We start from the raw sequence: 24,902 nt of genomic DNA, 5'->3' as shown, positions 1-24,902 counted from the left end.
CAAGAGGCCTGGAAGCCTCCTCCAAGAGGCTCAGAAGCCTCCTTCCAAGAGGCTCAGGAAGCCTCCTTCCAAGAGGCTCAGAAGCCTCCTCCAAGAGGCTCGGAAGCCTCCTTCCAAGAGGCTCAGAAGCCTCCTTCCAAGAGGCCTGGAAGCCTCCTTCCAAGAGGCCTGGAAGCCTCCTCCAAGAGGCTCAGAAGCCTCCTTCCAAGAGGCTCGGAAGCCTCCTTCCAAGAGGCTGGAAGCCTCCTTCCAAGAGGCTCAGAAGCCTCCTTCCAAGAGGCTCGGAAGCCTCCTTCCAAGAGGCCTGGAAGCCTCCTTCCAAGAGGCTGGAAGCCTCCTTCCAAGAGGCTCGGAAGCCTCCTTCCAAGAGGCTCGAAGCCTCCTTCCAAGAGGCCTGGAAGCCTCCTTCCAAGAGGCTCAGAAGCCTCCTTCCAAGAGGCCTGGAAGCCTCCTTCCAAGAGGCTCGGAAGCCTCCTTCCAAGAGGCTCGGAAGCCTCCTTCCAAGAGGCTCGGAAGCCTCCTTCCAAGAGGCTCGGAAGCCTCCTCCAAGAGGCTCAGAGCCTCCTTCCAAGAGGCTCAGGAAGCCTCCTTCCAAGAGGCTCGGAAGCCTCCTTCCAAGAGGCTCGGAAGCCTCCTTCCAAGAGGCTGGAAGCCTCCTTCCAAGAGGCTCGGAAGCCTCCTTCCAAGAGGCTCGGAAGCCTCCTTCCAAGAGGCTCGGAAGCCTCCTTCCAAGAGGCCTGGAAGCCTCCTCCAAGAGGCTCGGAAGCCTCCTTCCAAGAGGCTCAGAAGCCTCCTCCAAGAGGCCTGGAAGCCTCCTCCAAGCGGCCTGGAAGCCTCCTTCCAAGAGGCTCGGAAGCCTCCTTCCAAGAGGCTCGGAAGCCTCCTTCCAAGAGGCTCGGAAGCCTCCTTCCAAGAGGCTCGGAAGCCTCCTTCCAAGAGGCTCGGAAGCCTCCTCCCAAGACGCTCGCAAGCCTCCTTCCAAGCGGCCCGGAAGCCTCCTTCCAAGAGGCTCGGAAGCCTCCTTCCAAGAGGCTCGGAAGCCTCCTTCCAAGAGGCTCGGAAGCCTCCTTCCAAGAGGCTCGGAAGCCTCCTTCCAAGAGGCTCAGGAAGCCTCCTTCCAAGAGGCCTGGAAGCCTCCTTCCAAGAGGCCTGGAAGCCTCCTCCAAGAGGCTCGGAAGCCTCCTCCAAGAGGCTCAGAGCCTCCTTCCAAGAGGCCTGGAAGCCTCCTTCCAAGAGGCTCGGAAGCCTCCTTCCAAGAGGCTCTGGAAGCCTCCTTCCAAGAGGCTCAGCCTCCTTCCAAGAGGCTCGGAAGCCTCCTTCCAAGAGGCCTGGAAGCCTCCTTCCAAGAGGCTCAAGCCTCCTTCCAAGAGGCTCGGAAGCCTCCTTCCAAGAGGGTCGGAAGCCTCCTTCCAAGAGGCTCGGAAGCCTCCTTCCAAGAGGCTCGGAAGCCTCCTTCCAAGAGGCTCGGAAGCCTCCTTCCAAGAGGCTCGGAAGCCTCCTTCCAAGAAGCCTCCTTTCAAGAGGCTCGGAAGCCTCCTTTCAAGAGGCTCGGAAGCCTCCTTTCAAGAGGCTCGGAAGCCTCCTTTCAAGAGGCTCGGAAGCCTCCTTCCAAGAGGCTCAGGAAGCCTCCTTCCAAGAGGCCTGGAAGCCTCCTTCCAAGAGGCCTGGAAGCCTCCTCCAAGAGGCTCGGAAGCCTCCTCCAAGAGGCTCAGAGCCTCCTTCCAAGAGGCCTGGAAGCCTCCTCCAAGAGGCCTGGAAGCCTCCTTCCAAGAGGCCTGGAAGCCTCCTTCCAAGAGGCTCAGGAAGCCTCCTTCCAAGAGGCTCAGCCTCCTTCCAAGAGGCTCAGGAAGCCTCCTTCCAAGAGGCCTGGAAGCCTCCTCCAAGAGGCCTGGAAGCCTCCTTCCAAGAGGCTCAGAAGCCTCCTTCCAAGAGGCTCAGGAAGCCTCCTTCCAAGAGGCTCAGAAGCCTCCTTCCAAGAGGCTGGAAGCCTCCTTCCAAGAGGCTCGGAAGCCTCCTCCAAGAGGCTCAGAAGCCTCCTTCCAAGAGGCTCGGAAGCCTCCTTCCAAGAGGCTCTGGAAGCCTCCTTCCAAGAGGCTCAGAAGCCTCCTTCCAAGAGGCTCAGGAAGCCTCCTTCCAAGAGGCTCAGAAGCCTCCTCCAAGAGGCTCGGAAGCCTCCTTCCAAGAGGCTCGGAAGCCTCCTTCCAAGAGGCTCGGAAGCCTCCTTCCAAGAGGCTCGGAAGCCTCCTTCCAAGAGGCTCGGAAGCCTCCTTCCAAGAGGCTCGGAAGCCTCCTTCCAAGAGGCTCGGAAGCCTCCTTCCAAGAGGCTCGGAGGCCTCCTTCCAAGAGGCCCGGAAGCCTCCTTCCAAGAGGCCTCGGAAGCCTCCTCCAAGAGGCCTGGAAGCCTCCTTCCAAAAGGCTCGGAAGCCTCCTTCCAAGGGGCTCAGCGGCCTCCTTCCATGAGGTTCAGACGCCTCCTTCCAAGAGGCTCAGAAGCCTCCTTCCAAGAGGCTCGGAAGCCTCCTTCCAAGAGGCTCGGAAGCCTCCTTCCAAGAGGCCTGGAAGCCTCCTTCCAAGAGGCTCAGGAAGCCTCCTTCCAAGAGGCTCGGAAGCCTCCTTCCAAGAGGCCTGGAAGCCTCCTTCCAAGAGGCTCAGAAGCCTCCTTCCAAGAGGCTCGGAAGCCTCCTTCCAAGAGGCTGGAAGCCTCCTTCCAAGAGGCTCAGAAGCCTCCTTCCAAGAGGCCTGGAAGCCTCCAAGAGGCTCAGAAGCCTCCTTCCAAGAGGCTCGGAAGCCTCCTTCCAAGAGGCTCGGAAGCCTCCTTCCAAGAGGCCTGGAAGCCTCCTCCAAGAGGCCTGGAAGCCTCCTCCAAGAGGCTCAGAAGCCTCCTTCCAAGAGGCTCGGAAGCCTCCTCCAAGAGGCTCAGAAGCCTCCTTCCAAGAGGCCTGGAAGCCTCCTTCCAAGAGGCTCAGAAGCCTCCTTCCAAGAGGCTCAGGAAGCCTCCTTCCAAGAGGCTCAGCCTCCTTCCAAGAGGCTCGAAACCTCCTTCCAAGAGGCTCGAAGCCTCCTTCCAAGAGGCTCGAAGCCTCCTTCCAAGAGGCCCGGAAGCCTCCTTCCAAGAGGCTCGGAAGCCTCCTTCCAAGAGGCTCGGAAGCCTCCTTCCAAGAGGCTCGGAAGCCTCCTTCCAAAAGGCTTCAGAAGCCTCCTTTCAAGAGGCTTTGGAAGCCTCCTTCCAAGAGGCTTGGAAGCCTCCTTCCAAGAGGCTTGGAAGCCTCCTTCCAAGAGGCCTGGAAGCCTTCTTCCAAGAGGCTCGCAAGCCTCCTTCCAAGAGGCTCGGAAGCCTCCTTCCAAGAGGCTCGGAAGCCTCCTTCCAAGAGGCTCGGAAGCCTCCTTCCAAGAGGCTCGGAAGCCTCCTTCCAAGAGGCTCGGAAGCCTCCTTCCAAGAGGCTCGGAAGCCTCCTTCCAAGAGGCTCGGAAGCCTCCTTCCAAGAGGCTCGGAAGCCTCTTTCCAAGAGGCTCGGAAGCCTCCTTCCAAGAGGCTCGGAAGCCTCCTTCCAAGAGGCTCGGATAATTCCTTTCAAAAGGCTGGGAGGCTTTCCTCTGGAGACTCGATATTCTTCTTCTTGGAAGCCTCTTCCAAGAGGTTCGGAAGCTTGCTTTCAAAAGACTTGGAAGCTTTCCTTCAAGAGACTCGAAATTCTTCTTCCAAGAGGCTTGGAAGCCTGCTTCCAAGAGGCTCAGAAACGACCTTTCAAAATGCTCATGCCTTGTTTTAAGAGGCTCGGAAGCTTTTTTTTTCAAGAGGCTCGGAAGCCGCCTTTCAAAAGGCGCGAAAGTTTACTTTCAAGAGGTTCGAAAGCCTCCAAAAGTCTTCAAAGTGCTATAGGAAGCTTGATGAATAAACTAAATTTGAATTGGAAAGTATCACGGAATAACAAAATTCCACAAACATTTTTGAAGAGCCATATATCTCATGAGTTATGCTTATTTTCATTCACAGCGAAAAATAATAGGAGGTACCTCAGTGAATGTAAAAATTTGAAGGGGTACCTCTCAAGGAAAAGGTTGAGAACCGCTGTTCTACGCAACTGAATCTTTCAACCTTGCTTTTTTTTAGATTGTTTTTTTTTTAGAAAATGGAAGACCCAAAGTAGCCCAGCCCGACGATATTATAAAAGACATTTGGATTACAAGGTTAAAATACTTCAAATTTCCACTTACTTCCGCTATATTCCTATATATATAATATAGCGAAAGTAAATGGAAATTTGAAGTATTTTAACCTTGTAACATTTTCCCCTAAGACGCTTAATATTAATTATTACATTTGGATTAGATTTTTTCTCATTCCGCTCTTTCTACATGAAGGTTTATATCCCTGATCAATGCCTAATGTGCAGAAAAAATACAACCTCAGTGATCCAAGTTGTTCTAATCAATATATGAAAATGAACTGAATAAAAGATTCTCCGTTTGAAAATGCGGTATGCGTCCATAACGAAGTTTGCTCAACATTGTGAACTAATGATATTCAGGTTGTTGTCTTGGCTTAACACATGAATGCCAGAATACACCTTCACATAAATTATTCAAAACATATCATTCCTTCGAACCCATTCCTACTATTTATACAACCAAATGCAGAAAGCCGCATGCTAATTCAAGTGATTTTTCTAGCGCCCCCTGCTTGTTTTGCTTTGGACGAATGTGACATCGTTATGATGCTGTTAGAGGGTGGTGGGTGGTGTCACTGCTGATAATAGGATTTGTCAACACTGCCACAACAAGGTTCCGGGAAACACGACGAGGGTGACAGCGATGGCGCTGACTAGACGGGCACATACACACTAATTTATGCTCCAGTGACTGGGTCGCTACTTTCTGTGTTGCATGTCAAGCAGGAATGGATGCCGGGCTATCGCATTCGAGTGGGTGCTGATGAGGGATGATAAATCGATACTGGAAGGATATTTGCAAGGTCTTAAAATAAAGCTAGCGATTCGGGCCGTTTAAGCTTGAGTGACTGAGATTTATGGCTTTGTTTTTATTTCATGGGGACTGTTTGCAGCTTAGTCGGAAAAGATAATTTTCGCATAAAGGAAAAACATATGGAAGGCCTTGGGATCAGACCTAAGTCATCGTGATTGAAAGTGATCGATAAACAACGAATGTTGAGTCTTAACAAGGGATGGTTTGTGTCTTATTTAAAATCAAATCGACACATTCATTCCACAAGTTTTATGTTTGGATTGTTAAATCCAGAGGCGTCGCGTCCGCATGTGCAACCTGTGCACTGCACAGGCAGCAATTTTGTCCCTAACATTTAAACTCTCAATAGATTTCTTGTCATTCTTATACAAATACTTGGATCATGTGCATTTATCATATGTTTAGTTCAAATTTAACGATTGAGTATAAATACATAATCGTAAAATAGGCTCGGAATTTTTACAGGCGACATGTGATATGAGGCAAACGAAATGCTACGATGGGGGCGCGTTATATTTCACTCCACGATACCGAAACGACGACGCACCGCCACATCACATGTTGTCCAACACGTGCACCTTCAGCAGAGAACGGTTTGCCATGCATCATACACGCCTTATTTTGTATGTGTAGGTCATCCGCTCTAACCGCAATCGGGGATGTATAGGTAGCCAAAGCGTCCATCGTTTGCAGTGCACGGTTTGGTGCCGATGCAGAAAAGCACATCGGTTTAGTGCCTACCGAGTAGGTAACCCATACCGCTTCAAACAGCGCATGCGCGTTTGGTTGAAGAGCGCGCAATCGGAACAAAATAGAAAAAGAAAAGAGGCGGTGATTAAATGAATTTTCTGCTCTCTCAAAGCATTCCATGGCGAAAGTTCGATTTTGAAAAAGCACATTGGATCACAAGCGTTTTAACATTTCATATTGATTGGGATTATGGCTTATGATGATTTTTTTCGTCAAATCCAATATCCTAAAGCTATTCATATACCATGTGGACAACTTCGCGGGTAGAGGGGTAGAAAAAATGTCAATGGTCAACACAAATTAATGAAAAATTGCATGATCAGATGTGTACGTTGATGGAGGGAAGTACACATCTAAAAATGTTCGACAACTGTCCACGTGGTATGAAAACAGCCCCTCGGGGGAAAAAATCATCTAAGAAATAAACTAAAATAGAATAATTAATAATTGAGTAACGTTTCGATTTTATCACGCTCCGATTTCGTCAACAAAATTATTTAGTTTTTATCAACAAGAAAATTCAATAGAGATTTAGCCTTTAAAATAAACTAACTTGGGTTAGTTTTTGGTTAAATGTTGTATTTATAATATTTCAAGCACTAACGGTAATAAGACCGTAACTAACAAGAGAGGATTCTTTTCACCGACTTCCCCTCATCGAAATAAAAATGATAAGATGCGGGTTTGTTTGCCCTTTATTACTTCAGGACGAAGGATTACATTGTTATGTAGCGTTCTGATATAACTGAAAAATCGTTGAAATACTTTTTCGGATGCTCTAGGCCGTCCAAACTATTCTGGAGTACATATCCTCGAATGCATCAAGAAATATGTCTACAAAAAAATTGTCCTAAGCTGAAATATATGCCCAAAAATATTTATGTGATCATAAGACATAAATAAATCGCCTCCTTTGAGCGTGTTTACAGCGGCACACTAGGAGTTAACTTTCTCAAATCAGTATGGCGAATGGCTTATACCGAGTTTGTCACTGTTCCGATTTTATCAACTGAAACTCACGGAGCGTGTTGATAAAAACGGAACATATCTGTATAAGCTTCATTGTAGAGAGCTCATTTTTCTGATATGTATGACATGCTAATAAAAATGTGTATAACATGTCTAATCATTCTTAATATATATCAATTTTATGAACACATAATTATTAAGACTTGTCTCATTCTACGAAATAACTTGAATTAAAATTAAAAGATACCGTTTCATTGAATAGCTGTCTTATATGTCATATTGAAAAGCATTATGATTCCCCAGATTAGTTTGTTTTCCAATTAAACCCACTTTCACTTTAAGTTTATTTTGAGCTGAATTCGATAAATTAAATGTAGCTTAGAAGCAGATAGACGAAACATATGAGAAACACGGTTGAAGATAGATCGTTCATATTGGATGTGTCATTTCAGGTCCCTTTTTCAGATCAGGTTTTTTTTTCAAAATATTCAACTTTGATACGGGAAGCACGAACAATTATCAACTCGTCATAATTTACATTACTGAATGCTTAACTATTTTCTACAACAAATATAATTAAAAAAAAAGTATCACCGGAGCGTGCTTACTCATAATTTTAATGCTGATACATTGACAGCTACATAAAACAACTGAAAACCGAAATACACGGTGCACAGGTCGAAGAATTGACCACGCGACGCCTCTGGTTAAATCACTGCGGTTATGCTTTGGTATTCCAAAAATTAAAGTGTCTTTGAACATCCGGAATAATTCAGTATTCATATCACGATGCATTGAAAATGGTATAAACGCTTCAACTCCTCACCACTCACCTGTAGTAATTCAGCACCTGAGCAAACACTCCCGGATGGCGATCAAAGAAGTACTCGTTCAGAATCGGATCGTAATTTCCCAGTGCCTCGGTTAGCCGGGACAACCGAGTGGCCGGGATTTTTTTCAGGGTCGCTTTGTACGTCTCGTGGCGGATACCGCCGACGTTCAGCACGACCCGATGGTCAGAGTCCATGTTGATGTTCATAGTCATCCTGGCAGTTGCTGATGGGGTTGGGTTTCTGTGGACAAATCAATGCAGGTGGGTACCCTTTTAAAAATGCGACCACCACAGTCGGTAGACTTAATCAAATTACCTTGCTTAACTAGTGAAGTGGATTCTATCTAAATGGCGAGATGTATGCAATAATCAACTCTCAGCTCCCTCGAGTTGTCAGTCGTTTCATGATGTTTGTGCTGTACGCAATCACTGCTTTCGAACGACCCACTGCCATCAAGATATTGCGGAAAGTCTTTTGCTCGTTGAAACCCAGAAAAGTTATTTTCCAGCTATTTACACTCGTTTCGTCACACTTCTGCCCTAATATCGTAAGATATTACATTTTCAGCTGGCTGCCGTCGCTTCTGTATTTGCAGTGTTGCACAAACTGTGTGTATAAACGTCGGAATATTAGAGAAGGGAACGCCCCGGTTGAAGGAAAGAGATTAAATCCCTAGCCACAGTCAAGTGCACTGATAAACTTCTTATGCTACGGGTGGCTTCTGGCAAAATCCCATTTCACTGCACCCCATTCAAGGCTTACAGACTCTCTGCATAGTGGCGCAACCCGGACTGGTGGGTCTTTTTTTCCTGACTGTTATCTAGACGTGAAAAGCATGGAAGAAAATAATGTTTTTACATCGCTCTCATAGTTGTCACCAAAGCCAGTGCTTCCATTCAAGCCATGCTTATGGGTCGGTGTGGCTATTCAGGCCGGGCATCACCGATGCGGCACAATGGAAAATGTAAGACACGGAATGTCACCCTTTTAAAGCTATTAGAAGTTATTTTAAAACTGATGAAAATGAAGACTAGCGCAATGTTTTTTTTTATGGGAGGATGATATTGATGTTGTGTTTGAAATTATGAATTCCAATTTTACCGCTGTTAATGGTTAGGAGTCGGTTTTCAAACTTTTGTAAATAACTCCAAGTTATGTCTAGATGTAAATCGTATTTAGTTTTGAGTTTCCGAAGACAACAAAGACCAAAGAAAACAGAATACTTTTATAGTTTACGCAAAAAAGGAAATACAATGTCATGATCATTTGCCAGAAGTTTCGTCTTACCAAACCCTAAACAAACATCTCTTGCCCTCCATATCACGGTTTGTTCTTTTTTTCACAATCATATCCATGGGCTTACACTCGATTCCCAAGTGCAGTTTATTATCATGTGTCGTGCACCTCACTTCAACTTTTCTTCTCTTACCCTTCGATCACTGCTCGAAGCACTGCCTTTAATTCGCTTTCGTTTTCTCATACTAGACACAATTTCTTCTTTTGGCCCCTACACTCCAGAATAAACTGCTCTTTCCGATGGCAAGCACGTCTGCTCACTGATAATAACTCATATCCAATTATTCACCGGAGCGCACTTGCCAAAAGACGTCTAACCACGAGATACTGATCTGGCACACTTCGCTTCACAGTTTTTTTTTTCTTCTCAACCGGTACCGCCTTCGAGGTCGAAAGTAAATAAATTAATCCACAGACTTCGAGACTTATGCCGCCTTTTGTGTGCGATTGATTGGTTCAAGATTTCTTTCTTTCCGCAGCCAACATGTGTCAAAGGCAGATGATAATATTCCGCCAAGCTGTGGGAAACTCGGCACGCTTGCTGACTGCTTCACACCTACGGATATCGATGCCGAACCACACTTTTTTTTACTTGCATTTTTCTTGGATCTTCCGCCGAGCTAGTAGGAACGAAGCTGGGAAAGTGCCTTTCGTAGAATAACTTTTGTCGATAGAAAACTTTTAACACGTATGATTCCGATACTTTGCTGTTTGTTGGATCGGGTAGGGTGCTCCACACAAAGGATGCGGTTAGGAAAATAGGAAAACCAAAAATAATGCGAACCAGAATGTTTTCACTTCAGAAGAAAAACAGAACAAGAGGCAAACAAACTGAAAATCGCAGCACAATTTACCGTCAGGCAGAACATACAGGCTTTTAGGGTTTTTGATAGGTTAATAGTTATAGGAAATTAATATAATATATATTATTGGCATTACATCCCCCACTGCCGCCTCGCTGCTTAGCGATCATTCAGCAATTCCACTGTTATTAACCGCAAGGTTTCTAAGCCAAGTTACCATTTTTGCATTTGTATATCATGAGGCTAACACGATGATACTTTTATGCCCAGAGAAGTCGAGGCAATTTACAAACCAAAAATTGCCTAGACCGGCACCGGGAATCGAACCCAGCCACCCTCAGCATGATCTTGCTTTATAGCCGCGCATCTTACCGCTAGGCTAAGGAGGGCCCCTAAAGCTGATCTATTTGGGTGGGCATTTTGATAGATTTTGTGGCCGCTATTGGGTCGTTTTATATCTGGTCCAATGGGACAAATATTGATATCAGCATATACTTTTCTGGCACCTTAAATGCTACGAATATATTTGACAAATGTTACATCCATTCCGTGCCGATAGTTCGAACGAGCCAGACGTGTGTGCTGTGTCTCATCGCGGATTGTGTTCGGTAGTGAAAAGGCTATTGTGTGGTGCGCTCCTACCTACGGATCCAAGGCGATCGCTGTCGGCGAGTGAAGTAGCTGCTTCTGGCGACGCCAGTGAGGCAGGCTATTATTACTGCTGCTACCTACAGCAGCAGGGGCAGATAAGTAGAAACGTTTTTATCGTTCTCCCATCTGCTTGGCTCGGAGTGGGACTGATATAATAAATTGGATTAGTTTTTTTAAGTTTTTTTTTGATTAGCTATTAGTCTCAAGTTAGCATAAGCAAAATCATCCTTCCACATTGTGGGGTGAGAATGGAGGCAGAGGCTATGGAAGGCAATGTGCCTTCAAAAGATGCAGGGCGCACACGATTGTACCATGCGGCTTCGCCTGGGCCATGGGTTGTTTACTTTCGGCAGAAAGTGGAGAGCCTAGATTTCCTGGGCATAAAACGAGATTTGACGCGTCATTTTAGCTTGAATTCAACCAAATCAACAGAAATAATCTACGCATCACGGCACCTACACACCAGGTGGCGAATGAAATTGCGAAAGACAGGGCTACAATGTTGAATATTTAGTTTATGTGCCCTCGCGGGAGGTCGAGATAGAAGGCGTAATCAATGCAGCGAGCTTGACTTGCAAGGATGTGCTTGCAGGGAAAGGTCGCCTAAAGAATGCCCTGCAATCTACCGTGGATATTCTGGACTGCAAGGAATTGCATTCAGCAGTCATGGTAGATGTTTAAAAGGTTTATTCCAAATCAGGTTCGTTTCGTCTGACGTTCGTCGTTTCAATGCTTCCAAAATATGTCGATATAGAAAATATGTTGTTTCCTTTGCGTCTTTTTGTGCCAAGATTATTTAACTGACAAGCAACAAAATGTGCTTATTGTGTTTTGAATCTTCCCCATGGTTTGCAAGAATGCCCGGTGTACAAAAAGCGCATCCAAAAAGTGAAGCGCTCGTTGGTACAGCGCTCCAAGCAGTCGTATGCGGAAATGGTTAAGTCGCGAGACACATCCGCTACAGCCACTGCATCGACTGCTATTCCAGCCACCGTTCGTGTAAGTAATTATTATGATTTCATATCCATTGACGAATTGGACTCTGACGCAGCCGATATGGATGATTCTGCGGAAAGAGGAAGCAACCATATTCCCCGGGATCACGCTGTAAGAGAACAAAAGTCATCCATAAAAGCTTGCCAAAATCTGAAGGTAATGGGGGTTTATTTAAAATCCCAAAGCAATATGTCCCTACTGCTTCTTATGATGCTAGTTGCAGTAAGACATTCCCGCCATTGCCTAAATCCGATTTTTCGAGGAAACATCCGGCTAGGAGAATCTACGCTTAGCTTAGCTTAGCTTAGCTTAGACTGACTGTACATATCAATGGTTGCTACTCCGTGATTGATCAGAACTGGTGCAAATTGCACTACGATCCAAGTGAATAGTGGTTGGGATTTACCAACTATTTTCGAAGTGCACGTTTCAGCAGCTCGCAAATGTTGATCAATAACGGCGCCGGCCAAGTCCTTACAGTCAGTTGGGAAAGGGAGGGAATGTGAGTGTGTGGTAATTGTTGCTACTAGAGACCGAGAATACCTCTGCATCTCCACAATTACCACGGGAAGGAAGTAGTGTTAGTAGGGTGGGGTAATCAGTAACATAGATCAGGATTCACCATGGAAAGCGATGTGACCTATGCAACTTCTACACAGCAGTATTAGCATTTCCTTAATTTGTTCAATTGTTCATTCTTCGCGAGAATAAACAATCAATCGCTCAAAGTGAGCGATTGTTCATTTGAATTTCGGATTAGGCGCCCGCGTTATCATTTCATTAACGTAAGAAAAGTAAAAAAGAAACGGGATTTAAATTGAAAATAATTGATAGTAATCGGAAAGCTAATGTTTTTCAGCAACCCTTATTTTATCTCTATTTGACGTTAAGTAAGAATGTAAATTTACGTTCATTTTACATGTCGTTTATTGTGCATTACTTTCGCGCGAGTGTGTGTCACTTGTGTTGACCAGTATACCGTAATCAGGATCTCACTGGTATTAATCCTGATGTGCCGGTTGGCACTCGTGTTGGGCTTATGCGCTTTGAGCGGCACACGTTCGCTTCCCAGTCTACGTAAAATCGCACATGGTGCAATACAAGATGCTAAATTGGAGACGATATACATACATGCTGTGTGGAAAAGTACATCTATCGCCTGCACTCCAGCATCCTACACGACACCATATACGTTCATGTGTTGACTGGGTTTGATAGGGCCTGCTTATGGACACATGCAGCTTTTTGTAGAGGTTTAACAGAGCCCACTGTCAAACCCCACCACATCCTAGGCAGGCCCCCTAACTCGCAGTGGCCATGGGGAGGGGTCGTCAAGCCCTTGGACATAGTCCCTGCTGCCCCTCATCCGGCTAGGAGAATCTACGAAAGAAAAAAACAAATTCGCACTTCTAGAAAAAGTATTCCGTCCAAGCGAGGATTGATCTCCTTTAAGGACCTTGTGGACCGTTTTTTGAATTCGTTCAATATTCCGAATTCATTAAGGCCAATCATTATTCCAACAGTAGAAAGTTATCTGAAGCAATTGACTGTTTCATGGCTTGCAGAAATTGTATCTTTCGATGGATAATACGGCCAATACCCAAGATACAATCACTGTGCTGCAGTGGACCTGTCATAGTCTGAAAAATAAATTAGACGTGTTCAAGTTTTTGATTCGCAATTCCGATTGCGATATATTTGCACTCTGTGAAACATAACTTTCTTCTGAATATGAAATCAACTTCCACGATTTTAACCAGAGTCTCTTGATTCTCGTGTATACATGGATGAGACAGTGTGCCATGAGCTACAAAATCTCACGTAGCATCGATTTGGTGCGACGAGAGAAGCTAGCGCACGCATAAAATAACTGAGTGAGCGTGTCTCATTGTACGTTTCATGAGACTCATCTCATGCGCTAGGAATGCATAGCTGGCGTTACTTAGGCGACGATATTATTGAATGAAAATTTCCCGCCCAAGCTGTTTTACGCACCTTCGCTGTTGTTTGCAAAGGTTTGCCATGGCAAACAGCGCATGAGCTGATCGCATTGAGATGTCTCAATGCGACTCACCAATGCTAATGTGAGGTACACAAGCTTCGTGAGACTCGCGTGCACTAAATTTTATGTGCGCGTAGCAGTCGTTGCTCAATCTCATCCTTTTTTGTACGCGTGCATGATGTCTGATTTTAACTTTATTCGCCAAGATCGGGATGATCATTATGGGAATTATCTGTAAAAGATCGTAGTAGGTTGCGGTGCGAAATGGACGCTTAATTTTCGCGTACGTCAAATTTTTGCTTTTCAACATCATCCGGTGCTGAATTATGGATAGCATTTTCTCCTTTGAAGATTCAATGCTGCTGCCATAGCTAGTTCGAAACGATATCGTTATCCAACAACGGTGAAGATGGCGAGGCGGGCGAGGAAGACCTATTTTCAGCTCTAAAAATTTGAAGAACAAGTTGCATCGATCAATTATAGGTCTCCAAAATCACCAAGGCGGCCTTTTAAAAACAATCATTCCCGGGGACTCGTTCGTGCTGTCAGGTGCTGTCATGTTCATGGTCAGATGCAATAAGGCGCTAAATGTTTGTTTAATATTCACAGGGAGAAAAGCTGTTTAGACAACACCGTTTGTCCCCCTCCCTGGTAAAGATCATCAAGTAGCTTTTCCACATTAAATTTGGCATTTTTGACAGAATTGTGCAGATTTGGTCGGGGATGATTGTGTTGTCCAAATAGATCTTCCCCTTGCCCTTCTTTTCATTCCAAATAGGTAAGTACCCACAATACTAATGGTAACTTTTGTTCTATTTCTTTTTCACATCCTGCCAAAAGCGATCAGGCGTTATTTTAGTTACAAGAAGTTTAGTTTCTAAGCGCGAGATGTGTAATGCTGATCCATGCAAGACTTCTTTGCTAACAAGTTCCCTTTTTTTTGCTTCACACGTTCAATCATTTTCGGTTTTCTAAAAGATTTTGGAGATAATAATGATTAACAGAGTTTTCAAATTTTGTTTGATAATTAAAAATGTGTTGTACGCGACAGGCAAAACAAAATAGAATCAATAACTTGACCATAAAGACGAGAGTGACATCGTACAGATCTCAGTGGTTTTTCAACCGATTTCCTCAGATTTTCAACCATTTCTCAGCCAACTCTTCTAATTTCTGGATATTACAAAAAAAAAGGCTGAACTTTTTTTTTCTCGAAAAAAAAATTGCTTTTAAAAATTTTGTCTCTGGGGGGGGGGGGGTTATGCCCAAAACCACCCCCACTCTATTATTGTATGTACGAACTCTTCTGGAAGGAGACTCTCTATTTATCCCGTGGATTCGCATAAGTGTCTCTGCTTATGAAACCACTCCACCTATATTGGCCCTTCATACAGGAGTTTGATGACATACAATACAAACAATAGTATGAAGAGTCCTTCGTCGGCGAATACCAAGCAGGTTTTCGTGAGGACCGATCAACAACGGATCAAATGTTTACCCTGAGACAAATCCTTGATAAATTCCGGGAGTACAACTTGCAGACACATCATCTGTTTATTGATTTTAAGGCAGCGTACGATTCAGTGAAACGGAATGAATTATGGCAAATTATGCTTGAACATGGTTTTCCGGCGAAACTGATACGGCTGATTCGTATAACGTTGGACGGATCGAAATCAAGTGTAAGGGCTGCGGGTGAAATATCGACGTAATTTGTTACCTTAGATGGATTAAAGCAGAGTGACGCACTCTCGAATCTACTGTTCAATATAGCGCTCGAGGGAGCGATTAGGAGAGCTGGCGTGCAAAGAAGCGGTACCATTATCACAAGATCGCATATGCTCCTGGGTTTTGCGGACGATATCGATATTATCGGAATTGATCGCCGTGCCGTGGAAGAGGCTTTTGTGCCGTGGGTTCATTAGTGGTGGTGGTAGTGAAATGGTGTTGGATGGTGAAAAATTTGAAGTGGTGGAAGAATTTGTGTATATTGGAACATTAGTGACGTGCGATAATGATATTAACCGCGAAGTGAAAAGGCGTATTGCAGCTGCAAATAGGGCTTATTACGGACTTTGTAACCAGCTTAAGTCCCGTAGTCTGCAAACGAAAACAAAACTCGCGCTGTATACTACTCTGATTCTTCCGGTGGCTTTATACGGCCATGAAACATGGACGTTAAAGGAGGCTGATCGGAGAACTTTCGGAGTGTTTGAGCGTAAGGTGCTGCGGACAATACTCGGCGGTAAACAAGAGAACGGTATCTGGCGGCGTCGCATGAATCACGAATTGTACCAGGTATATAAAGGGCTGGATATTATTAAGCTTATACAACACGGCAGACTAGGGTGGGCTGGTCACGTTGTTTGTATGCCGGAAGACCGTCAAGCGAAGATAATATTTAGTAGAGAACCCGGAAGAGGCCGCAGGCTTCGTGGAAGGCCGCGTACACGATGGCTTTTTGCAGTTGAAGAGGACCTGAGGGCGCTCAATGTTCAGGGCGACTGGAAGCGATTGGCCCAGAATCGAGTCCAGTGGAGAAGGATACTCCATTCGGCGTAGGTTCATCGAAGAGCTGTAGCCCATCAAGTATCAAGTATCAAGTATAATCATGATCAAATGGTCAGATATGGCCAGTGCTATCGGCAGGTGCCTTGCTACAATAGATGCTAGTATCATCATCATCATCACCATCATCATCAAGATCGGGATGATCATCATTATGGTGGCGTTCTTTTGGGGATCAAAAAGTGCTACTCCTTCTACAGAATTCCCATTCCGACTGTTAATGGCTTAGAGATTGTTGCATGCCAAATAAATGTAAAGAATAAAGATCTTTGCATAGCTGCTGTTTATATTCCACCAAATGCTTCACTTAATCGTCAACAACTTTGGCCGAAAATTATATAAAAGTTCATTTAATCATCATGCAATGTTCTGTGAAATTGTTCTGTAGCATATCAACTGCCGTTTTTGCAATTCTGAAGTCAATCGAGCAATAAGAACCAATTTCCAATTCGAATGAGTGACGGAGGTGTATTTTTCTATACATTTTGGCTGAAATCCCCATACAAACTTCAAATCAAATGCGCCAGCTTATGCAACAAGCGATTGAGCTGAAATTTTCAGAGATTGATTTTCTCACCCAAAGACACAATCCTGGGGGTGCGCCGTGGAATTAGACAATTTTTTGGTTCCTGGGCCAGTCTAGTGGGCAACCCTGCTTGGCAAGTGTTACATTGTTCGGATTGAAATCTGCATAACAAAATGGTGTAGCGTTTGCCATATCACGAAGTATGCTATGGACATGGAAAAAAATACATAAAAATAGAAAATTAGTGCTTGAAAATGATCAAAAAACGGTAATTTTTCAATGGAATCATATGGGGTTACTTTCAACTATCCCCTTGATTTAAACACCTTGGAATGGAGCCTGAAAGTAGTAGAACAAGGTTGAGAAAACAGATTGAAAAAATGTTTGCGCCATTCATAGATACAGCCGTTTAAAGACAACGTTTCTTTTTTCGAAGAAAAACTTCAATAATTTTTGATCCGCATGAGATATGGCAACGCAAAGTCCATGAAAAGCTGCGCCCTGCAAAGCTCAAAAAAAAGGTCTAAACATCACATTGCTGAGAAATTTGGAACAAAAAAGTTAGAGCAAAAAACTGCTTTTTTTAAGTGTCACCCTTTGTTTTTTAAGGGTCACTTAGAAAAATTGCTCTAAATCAGTCAATTTAAGAGCTAGAGAAATAATTTTTTTGAGCAACATTCTTGGAATCTGGTTGAATTACAACCTCTGGTGCATTGTATACCCGTATCTCTGCAAATGAAAAAGCTTAATTTTTAATTTTTTTCCAATGTGGCCCATCCTAATTTTTATGAAAATATAAATAAACCCCTTACCGTTAGGAACAATTTTGTAGAACAAAGTTTTTTTTCTATCTCTGCTATTTTCGGGTTGAAAAACTTATTACCACTTTGTCTCCTACCTGAACCAATGTGCATTGTGGGATACAATGCCAATGAAGAAGAGGGTGGCTCAAATTAGTATGAAACAAAAACTTATTTCAATTTTTTTTATGGACTACCTTCTTATTTGGTGCCCTGATGCTCTGGATAAAATTTGAATCAAATCAGTCTACGGCAAAAAATATAGAGAAACATCGTAAAACAGTGATTTACAATTAGTATGCACCATTTACGATGAAGAATTATGATACTTATTCAGTTTTTGCAGCTTTAAAAACAAATTACTTGATACTTGATACTTGATGGGCTACAGCTCTTCGATGAACCTACGCCGAATGGAGTATCCTTCTCCACTGGACTCGATCCTGGGCCAATCGCTTCCAGTCGCCCTGAACATTGAGCGCCCTCAGGTCCTCTTCAACTGCAAAAAGCCATCGTGTACGCGGCCTTCCACGAAGCCTGCGGCCTCTTCCGGGTTCTCTACTAAATATTATCTTTTTTTATTTTAGTAAAAAACGGCTACTCAGTCTAAATTTAGTAAAACGAGTATGTTATTTACCCAACCCTGAGGAAGACACAATCCCCGTGTCGAAACGTTGGGTAAATAACATACTCGTTTTACTAAATTTAGACTGAGTAGCCGTTTTTTACTAAAATACAAAAAGAAACAGTCGTCACACAAACAGCTAAATATTATCTTCGCTTGTCGTTCTTCCGGCATACGAACAACGTGACCAGCCCACCGTAGTCTGCCGTGTTGCATAAGCTTAATAATATCCAGCCCTTTATACACCTGGTACAATTCGTGATTCATGCGACGCCGCCAGATACCGTTCTCCTGTTTACCGCCGAGTATTGTCCGCAGCACCTTACGCTCAAACACTCCGAGAGCTCTCCGATCAGCCTCCTTTAACGTCCATGTCTCATGGCCGTATAAAGCCACCGGAAGAATCAGAGTAGTATACAGCGCGAGTTTTGTTTTCGTTTGCAGACTACGGGACTTAAGCTGGTTACGAAGTCCGTAATAAGCCCTATTTGCAGCTGCAATACGCCTTTTCACCTCGCGGGTAACATCATTATCGCACGTCACTAATGTTCCAAGATACACAAATTCTTCTACCACTTCAAATTTTTCACCATCCAGCACTATTTCGCTACCACCACCACTAATGAACCCACGTTGATTGCCAGCGACCATGTACTTCGTTTTGCTGGTATTGATCGTGAGTCCAATCCTCGCTGTCTCCCTCTTAAAAGGCGCAAAAGCCTCTTCCACGGCGCGGCGATCAATTCCGATAATATCGATATCGTCCGCAAATCCCAGGAGCATATGCGATTTTGTAATAATGGTACCGCTTCTTTGCACACCAGCTCTCCTAATCGCTCCCTCGAGCGCTATATTGAACAGTAGGTTCGAGAGTGCATCACCCTGCTTTAATCCATCTAAGGTAACAAATGACGTCGATATTTCATCCGCAACCCTTACACTTGATTTCGATCCGTCCAACGTTATACGAATCAGCCGTATCAGTTTCGCCGGAAAACCATGTTCAAGCATAATTTGCCATAATTCATTCCGTTTCACTGAATCGTACGCCGCCTTGAAATCAATAAACAGATGATGTGTCTGCAAGTTGTACTCCCGGAATTTATCAAGGATTTGTCTCAGGGTAAACATTTGATCCGTCGTTGATCGGCCCTCACGAAAACCTGCTTGGTATTCGCCGACGAAGGACTCTTCAAGCGGTCTCAATCTGCTGAACAGAATACGGGACATAATTTTGTACGCCGAATTAAGGAGGGTTATTCCTCGGTAATTGGCGCACTCCAGTCTGTGCCCTTTCTTAAACAGAGGGCAAATGAGGCCGTCCAACCAGCTAGCAGGCATTTCCTCGTCTTCCCATATTTTCGACATAATATGGTGCAGAACTTCATAAAGCTGCTCACTGCCATGTTTGAGAAGTTCAGCCGGGAGCTGAATTGTTTTCAAGAGCCTTATTGTTTTCAGCTCTTTGACAGCTTTTTTAACCTCATCTAGTGTAGGTGACTCCACAGCTTGTCCATCGTCGCTAATATTTATTCTGTTCACCGATGCACCGTCACTTCCTCCATTCAACAAAGTCTCGAAGTGTTGCTTCCACCTGGCAGCCACTTCAGTTTTATCTGTCAGCAAATTATCTTGTTGGTCGTTGCACATGACGGGAGATGGCGCTGTCTTTCTCCGCACGCCATTGACAGACTCATAAAACCTCCGCATATCGTTCTGCTCCATTTTTTCCTGCGCCTCACTAATCACTTGTTCTTCGTACTCTTTTTTCTTCCTGCGGTGGGTTCGTTTTTCGGCTGCTCTTGCTTCCTTGTACCGATCTCTATTCGATCGGGTACCTGACACCAACATCCGGCTTCTGGCAACGTTCTTCTCGTCTGTCACTCTCTGGCACTCCACATCGAACCATCCCGTCCTGGGTCGCCTCTGTGCAGTGCCTACCACTTCTCGTGCTGTTGTGCTCACCGCTCCATGGATCGACTCCCATAGATCATTGATGTTGTCGCTAACGTTGATTGCACTTATCCGTTCGTCGAGCTTCTGGCGGTACTCAGCCGATACTCCTTCCGCCGACAACCGCTGGATATTGTAACGCATCGTTCGCTGTGATCTTTCGTTCGATACAGTTGACAACCGTGATCGAATTTTACTGACAACGAGGTAGTGATCAGAGTCAATGTTCGGACCTCTGAATGTCCGCACATCGATAACATCCGAGAAATGGCGCCCATCCACCAGAACATGGTCTATCTGGTTGCAAGTTTCACCATTTGGGTGTCTCCAGGTGTGCTTTCGGATGTTCTTTCGTGCGAAGTAGGTGCTACTGATGGCCATCCCTCTGGCAGCAGCAAAATTTACTAGCCGTAGGCCGTTGTCATTGGTAGCGGGGTGAAGGCTCTCCCTACCGATTATGGGACGGAAAAAGTCCTCTCTACCGACCTGAGCGTTAGCGTCTCCGATAACAATTTTCACGTCATGCTTTGGGCACTCTCCATAGGCTTTATCAAGACATTCATAAAACGTGTCCTTCACGTCGTCAGATTTATCGTTTGTCGGTGCGTACACGTTGATTAGGCTGTAATTGAAGAATTTGCCCCGTATCCTCAACACACAGATTCGTTCGCTAATGGGTTTCCACCGCATCACTCGCTTCATCTGCTTGCCCATCACTACGAAACCAACTCCATGCTCTGCTTTTTCACCGCCGCTGTGATAGATGTTATACTTGAATGCAGTATTGGTCGTGGGGTCCACGGCTCGGAATTCACGTTCTCCGGATCTAGGCCATCGGACTTCTTGAATAGCAGCCACGTTCACTCCAACCTTCTGTAGTTCACGAGCCAGAAGGCTCACTCGTCCAGGTTCATTTAGGGTCCTGACATTCCAGGTACCGAGTTTCCAATCATAGTCCTTATTTCGTTGCCGGGTCGGTTGCCAAAAATAACGTTCTCTTTTTCTTCTATCTCCATTTTTCGTGGTATTTGAGAGGCTTCAGTAAGCTACCTTACCGGGGTCGCGTTACCTACATCGCGAAGATGGGGCTGCCACCTTAGGTATAGCTGACGCGATACAGCATTTCGTTAATCAGCCGCTGGGTACCAGGCAGACGCTGTTTGAGCCGCACCTCCTGGTGAACAGACGCTCGAGGCGTACCTTCTCACTCTAGCTGATGTCAGAATGACAACAGTGCCCAGGCTGCACTACCAGCTAAGTACACAACCCTTAGCTGGCGGTCTTTTGTCATCGGACGACCCGTGGAAGCGTGAGATAGGGACTTGTGGGGACCAGAGCTCTGTTGGGCGCTCCTTCCTTGATGTCAACCCACCATTTTGCAGCCCTTAAAAACAAATTGTTATGCTGGAAACCGCGAGCAGATTAGAGTTTACCCGGTGAAGTTGTTAGCAATTGTCTGAAGTGAAGTTTAAGCTAATTTTGTTTCTTTTACGTTAGAAAAGTAATATATTCACCCATGCAACACTTATCTTTATCGATTGTTACAAATGTGCGATCATAGCCAGTGCAGCGTTACCCAGTTTTGAGGACATGGTACAAGTTGCATCAAATGTTCAGTTACATTGTCGATAAATGTGCTGCAGATTCGGCTACAACGAAGCTGCAGCGAAGCTTAAGATATGTCACTTTTGAGTAAAGCACATGGAGCAATAGAGACCCAAATCATCCGAGATAATGACTATAAGGGAGCATGGAATAGTTTGACGGACCAGTTAAAAAACCTACCGGCTCTTAATAGCGGCCTAATTATGAGACTACCCAGCTTGAAGCCTTTGAAAAGTGACATCTTCCTCTAATTGAAGTTGTGATCACGTTGATTTAATCAAAATTGAATGCTTGCACTCGAAAAATTTTGGAATCGAACTGGGGCGCTTACTGTTCAGAAATTTCAAATTATTGAATATCAGATACAGCAATAGTGGATTTGGCAGATTGGAATTTTAGTTTTTTTGATTTACTTAGTCCTGTCCATTATTTTCACAAAAGGAAATATCATATAAACCCGTCAGAAACTGTAATAAACGTTTTTGTTGAAGGAATGAAAAAAACCATCCAGCCGTTTTCGAGATATGCGGATACGAACACAGACTATTTTGTTTTTATTAGATAGAGAAGATAGAAGAAGAAGAAGATAGGTAGAAGATAGAAGAAGATAGAAAGAAGATAGACGAATAATGATTAAATAACTCATTGTTCATTAATCATGATGCATTACTAATGCTCTGGTCTAACTCTCGTATCTCATAGTTGGTATCCTAAGCAATAAATGGAAAGTGACTTGTGGTCTAGGGGTCGAAACAAGAAAAATGTTTTATTCAACTTGTTGCGAACAAATCGGTTAAGAATAAGTGCCTAAAAAATAAAAGATTTTTTCGCGCACATACACACACTCAGACAAACATCATCTCAGGGGCGGATTTAGCCGGAAGAGGGTCCCAGGCCGACAGCTTGTGGGGCCCCAAAATGTACACAAAAAAGGTTGGTTTTGGTGCACACCCACGCCCCACCGCCCCCGCCCCCTCTACATCCGGCCCTGGATATTATATACAGGGGTTAGACAAAAAGGTTGAGATAGGTAAAAATAAGTCGAAATTCAAATCAGCATAACTTTGCGAATAATAATCCGATTTTGATAAAACCAGGACCATAAGAAGCGGACACTCTTCTAGTATACTGTCCCCCTGCAAAACCTGAGATTGGTCCTTGGCCACCGGAAATGTTCCGGGTTTTCCGAGGGTATGTTCAAGATGCATTTTTTCCACTGCTTGTCATTTTATGTGACGTTAACTTTCATCACGTTTTATGCTTTCTCCGAAAACTAGAACTAATATGCCGGCCAATGGTGGCTGTAGATCGAGAATCCATCTAAACTACACAGAGATACGGCCATTTCCGTAAACACGGTACCGGGAACATGATGAAATGATAACAGATCGGAATAATGCAAATATAAGTATCTGACCTCATGGATTTGCGAGACGATGATTACAGAAACATTTCCAGAATGATAGTGTCCACTGCCACCCTTATAGCAGGTTCCATGGGCTTTCCAGGAGGAGCCGGCTTTGGCACCATCTGGACCATCTGGGTGTCAAAAATCATGTTTTCCCAAGACGATGAATATAGGATCTTCATTAGAGATATATTTTGAGAACTGTAAGACTCTTTTGCCAATTTGTAACAGGTTCCGGAAGTTCTGCGAAAGTGACATTTGTGCAGGGTATATGGCCAATCCCGTATCGTTTTCACGAAAATGGCCATATCTTTGCGTATACCTAACGGATTTTTGATCTGCAGCCAGCATTGGTCAGAATATTAGTTCTAGTTTCTGGGGAAAACATAAAACATGATGGCAACAAACGTCATATAAAATTACAAGCAGCAGAAAAAATGCATTTTTAACATACCCTCGGAAAACCCGGAACACCACCGGTGGCCAATGGCCAATCAGAGGTTTCGCATAAGGCCAGTATACTAGAAGAGTTTCCGCGTCCGATGGTCCCAGTTTGATCAAAATCGGATCATTCTACGCAAAGTTATGCTGATTTGAACTTCGACAAGTTTTTGCCTATCTCAACCTTTTTGTCTAACCCCTGTAAGTATAACACGAGCGAATGTATAGCCTTTACGTACATTTACTACTTAGTATACGAGATAGGCAAAAAGTTCGTTGTTGAGTACAGTAAGTACGGTACAACTTTGTACGAGATAGGCGAAAAAAGAAACCAACCAATATTAGAATATTCGATGAACAGAGAAATAACCTTCCCAACGAATAATAAGAAACACGCTTAATCAAAAACATGAATGGCAAATAAAAAGCTAATAAGCAACATCAAATCATAAAATATCAGATATTATTGAAACACCCTACCCAGATCAATGAGGCATACATATTCAATGTATTCCCTGCATGAAACGCACGACTGTAACTCATAGTAGCGAAAACTAACAAGTTGAACAACCCTCGTCCCGTTGCGCCGCCATCCAATCAATGAACGATCGCCCACAATTTCCCGCCATCACTATTGGAAATGGATATAGGAAACTCGTCGCACTTTTCTTCAAACACAACACCCGGCCAGACACTTTTCTTTGTCTTTCTTCTGCGGATACGGAGTATATACCCCCGAAAGCGCAAATAAACTTGATTACACGCAACGCTGGCTGGGCCCAATGTCGGCGTTATTTTCGGCAGAATTGCTGCCACGTTCTGCTGTGCGATGGGAAATCCTCCAGGGTTCATTAACTGTATTTGGGCACGAACTCAGCATCGTCGTCGTCGTCGGTGCCTTTGGCTTCCCATTTGTCGTCACGTCGCACGGTGTTGTCGTCATCTCTCCACCCAACACGGTTTCGTCTCGTTGTCGGTTTGCAGGAAGCACCGACCAGCACACCACACACCGGAGGGCATGAAAGTTACATATTTTTCTGCACTTTTTCAATACACTTCGGACGACTTCTGACCACCCAGTTCGAAGGACGTGGCTCCCCGAACGAATGGAAGGTTGTCTCATCAGGTCTTCCGAGTGCGAGAGGCCTCAGGCCGGAATGATAATCGCCCAATGATGATGGGATGCCTGTGAAAGTGAGAAGAAATTTGAGGGAGATTACTTAGCTTGTTTTGGATAGTGTGTATTCGCTTTAGGGCGGGAAAATTTAGATGATTCAATATAAGTTACGGAGCGGAGGTTTAGTAAATGGGAACTGATGAAATTTATTTTGTTGAGTACGTGACAAAGAATTTATGAATAACGAGGCTACGTGAGTCGAATTCTGAGAATTTCAATTACGACTGTATTCCATGAGCATAGAAAACTTATAGACAATTTCTTTCAGAACATGGTGAATGCCCCAGTCAACACATAATCGTATACGTCCGATATTAAACGCAAATGTGGACGTATATCGTTTTCATTTTAGCATCTTTTTGACTTCATGTATGATTTTGTGTTTGTTGTGTTGTGTAGTGGATGGCCATCCTCTTGGCGTTGAAATGAGTGGGAATTTCGAGATCGGAGTACAAATGTTGAAAAGTGGTGTGAAAGTTCTTAAGCGTAGGGGACTACCGTTGCGAAAAGCTCAAC

General features: G+C 44.5%; 1 protein-coding gene across 17 annotated transcripts in view; it reads right to left on the bottom strand.

The window, feature by feature from the left end:
* Window positions 1–24,902, bottom strand: part of LOC134213393 (potassium voltage-gated channel protein Shaw-like) — a 271,798-nt gene that overhangs the window by 145,795 nt on the left and 101,101 nt on the right. For 4 of the 17 annotated variants that reach the window (XR_009979446.1, XR_009979447.1, XM_062692413.1 and 1 more), the window contains exons 2-5: window positions 23,690–24,395; window positions 8,965–9,562; window positions 7,851–8,141; window positions 7,536–7,775 (exon numbers count right to left, since the gene is read on the bottom strand). Coding sequence is in view for 15 of the 17 variants with exons in the window: in XM_062692413.1 (XP_062548397.1) it covers window positions 7,536–7,747 (212 nt within the window). In the remaining 2 variants the exon portion in view is untranslated. Of the gene's footprint in view, window positions 1–7,535; window positions 7,776–7,850; window positions 8,142–8,822; window positions 9,563–23,689; window positions 24,396–24,902 lie in introns of those variants that run through there. The other 13 variants (XM_062692415.1, XM_062692417.1, XM_062692414.1 and 10 more) reach the window with 13 other exon arrangements.

Source organism: Armigeres subalbatus, chromosome 2 (genome assembly GCF_024139115.2).
Source record: "Armigeres subalbatus isolate Guangzhou_Male chromosome 2, GZ_Asu_2, whole genome shotgun sequence".
Taxonomy (NCBI): Eukaryota; Metazoa; Arthropoda; class Insecta; order Diptera; family Culicidae; genus Armigeres; species Armigeres subalbatus.
The sequence above is the reverse complement of the archived record's forward strand: the minus strand, read 5'-3'. Positions and strand labels throughout refer to the sequence as shown.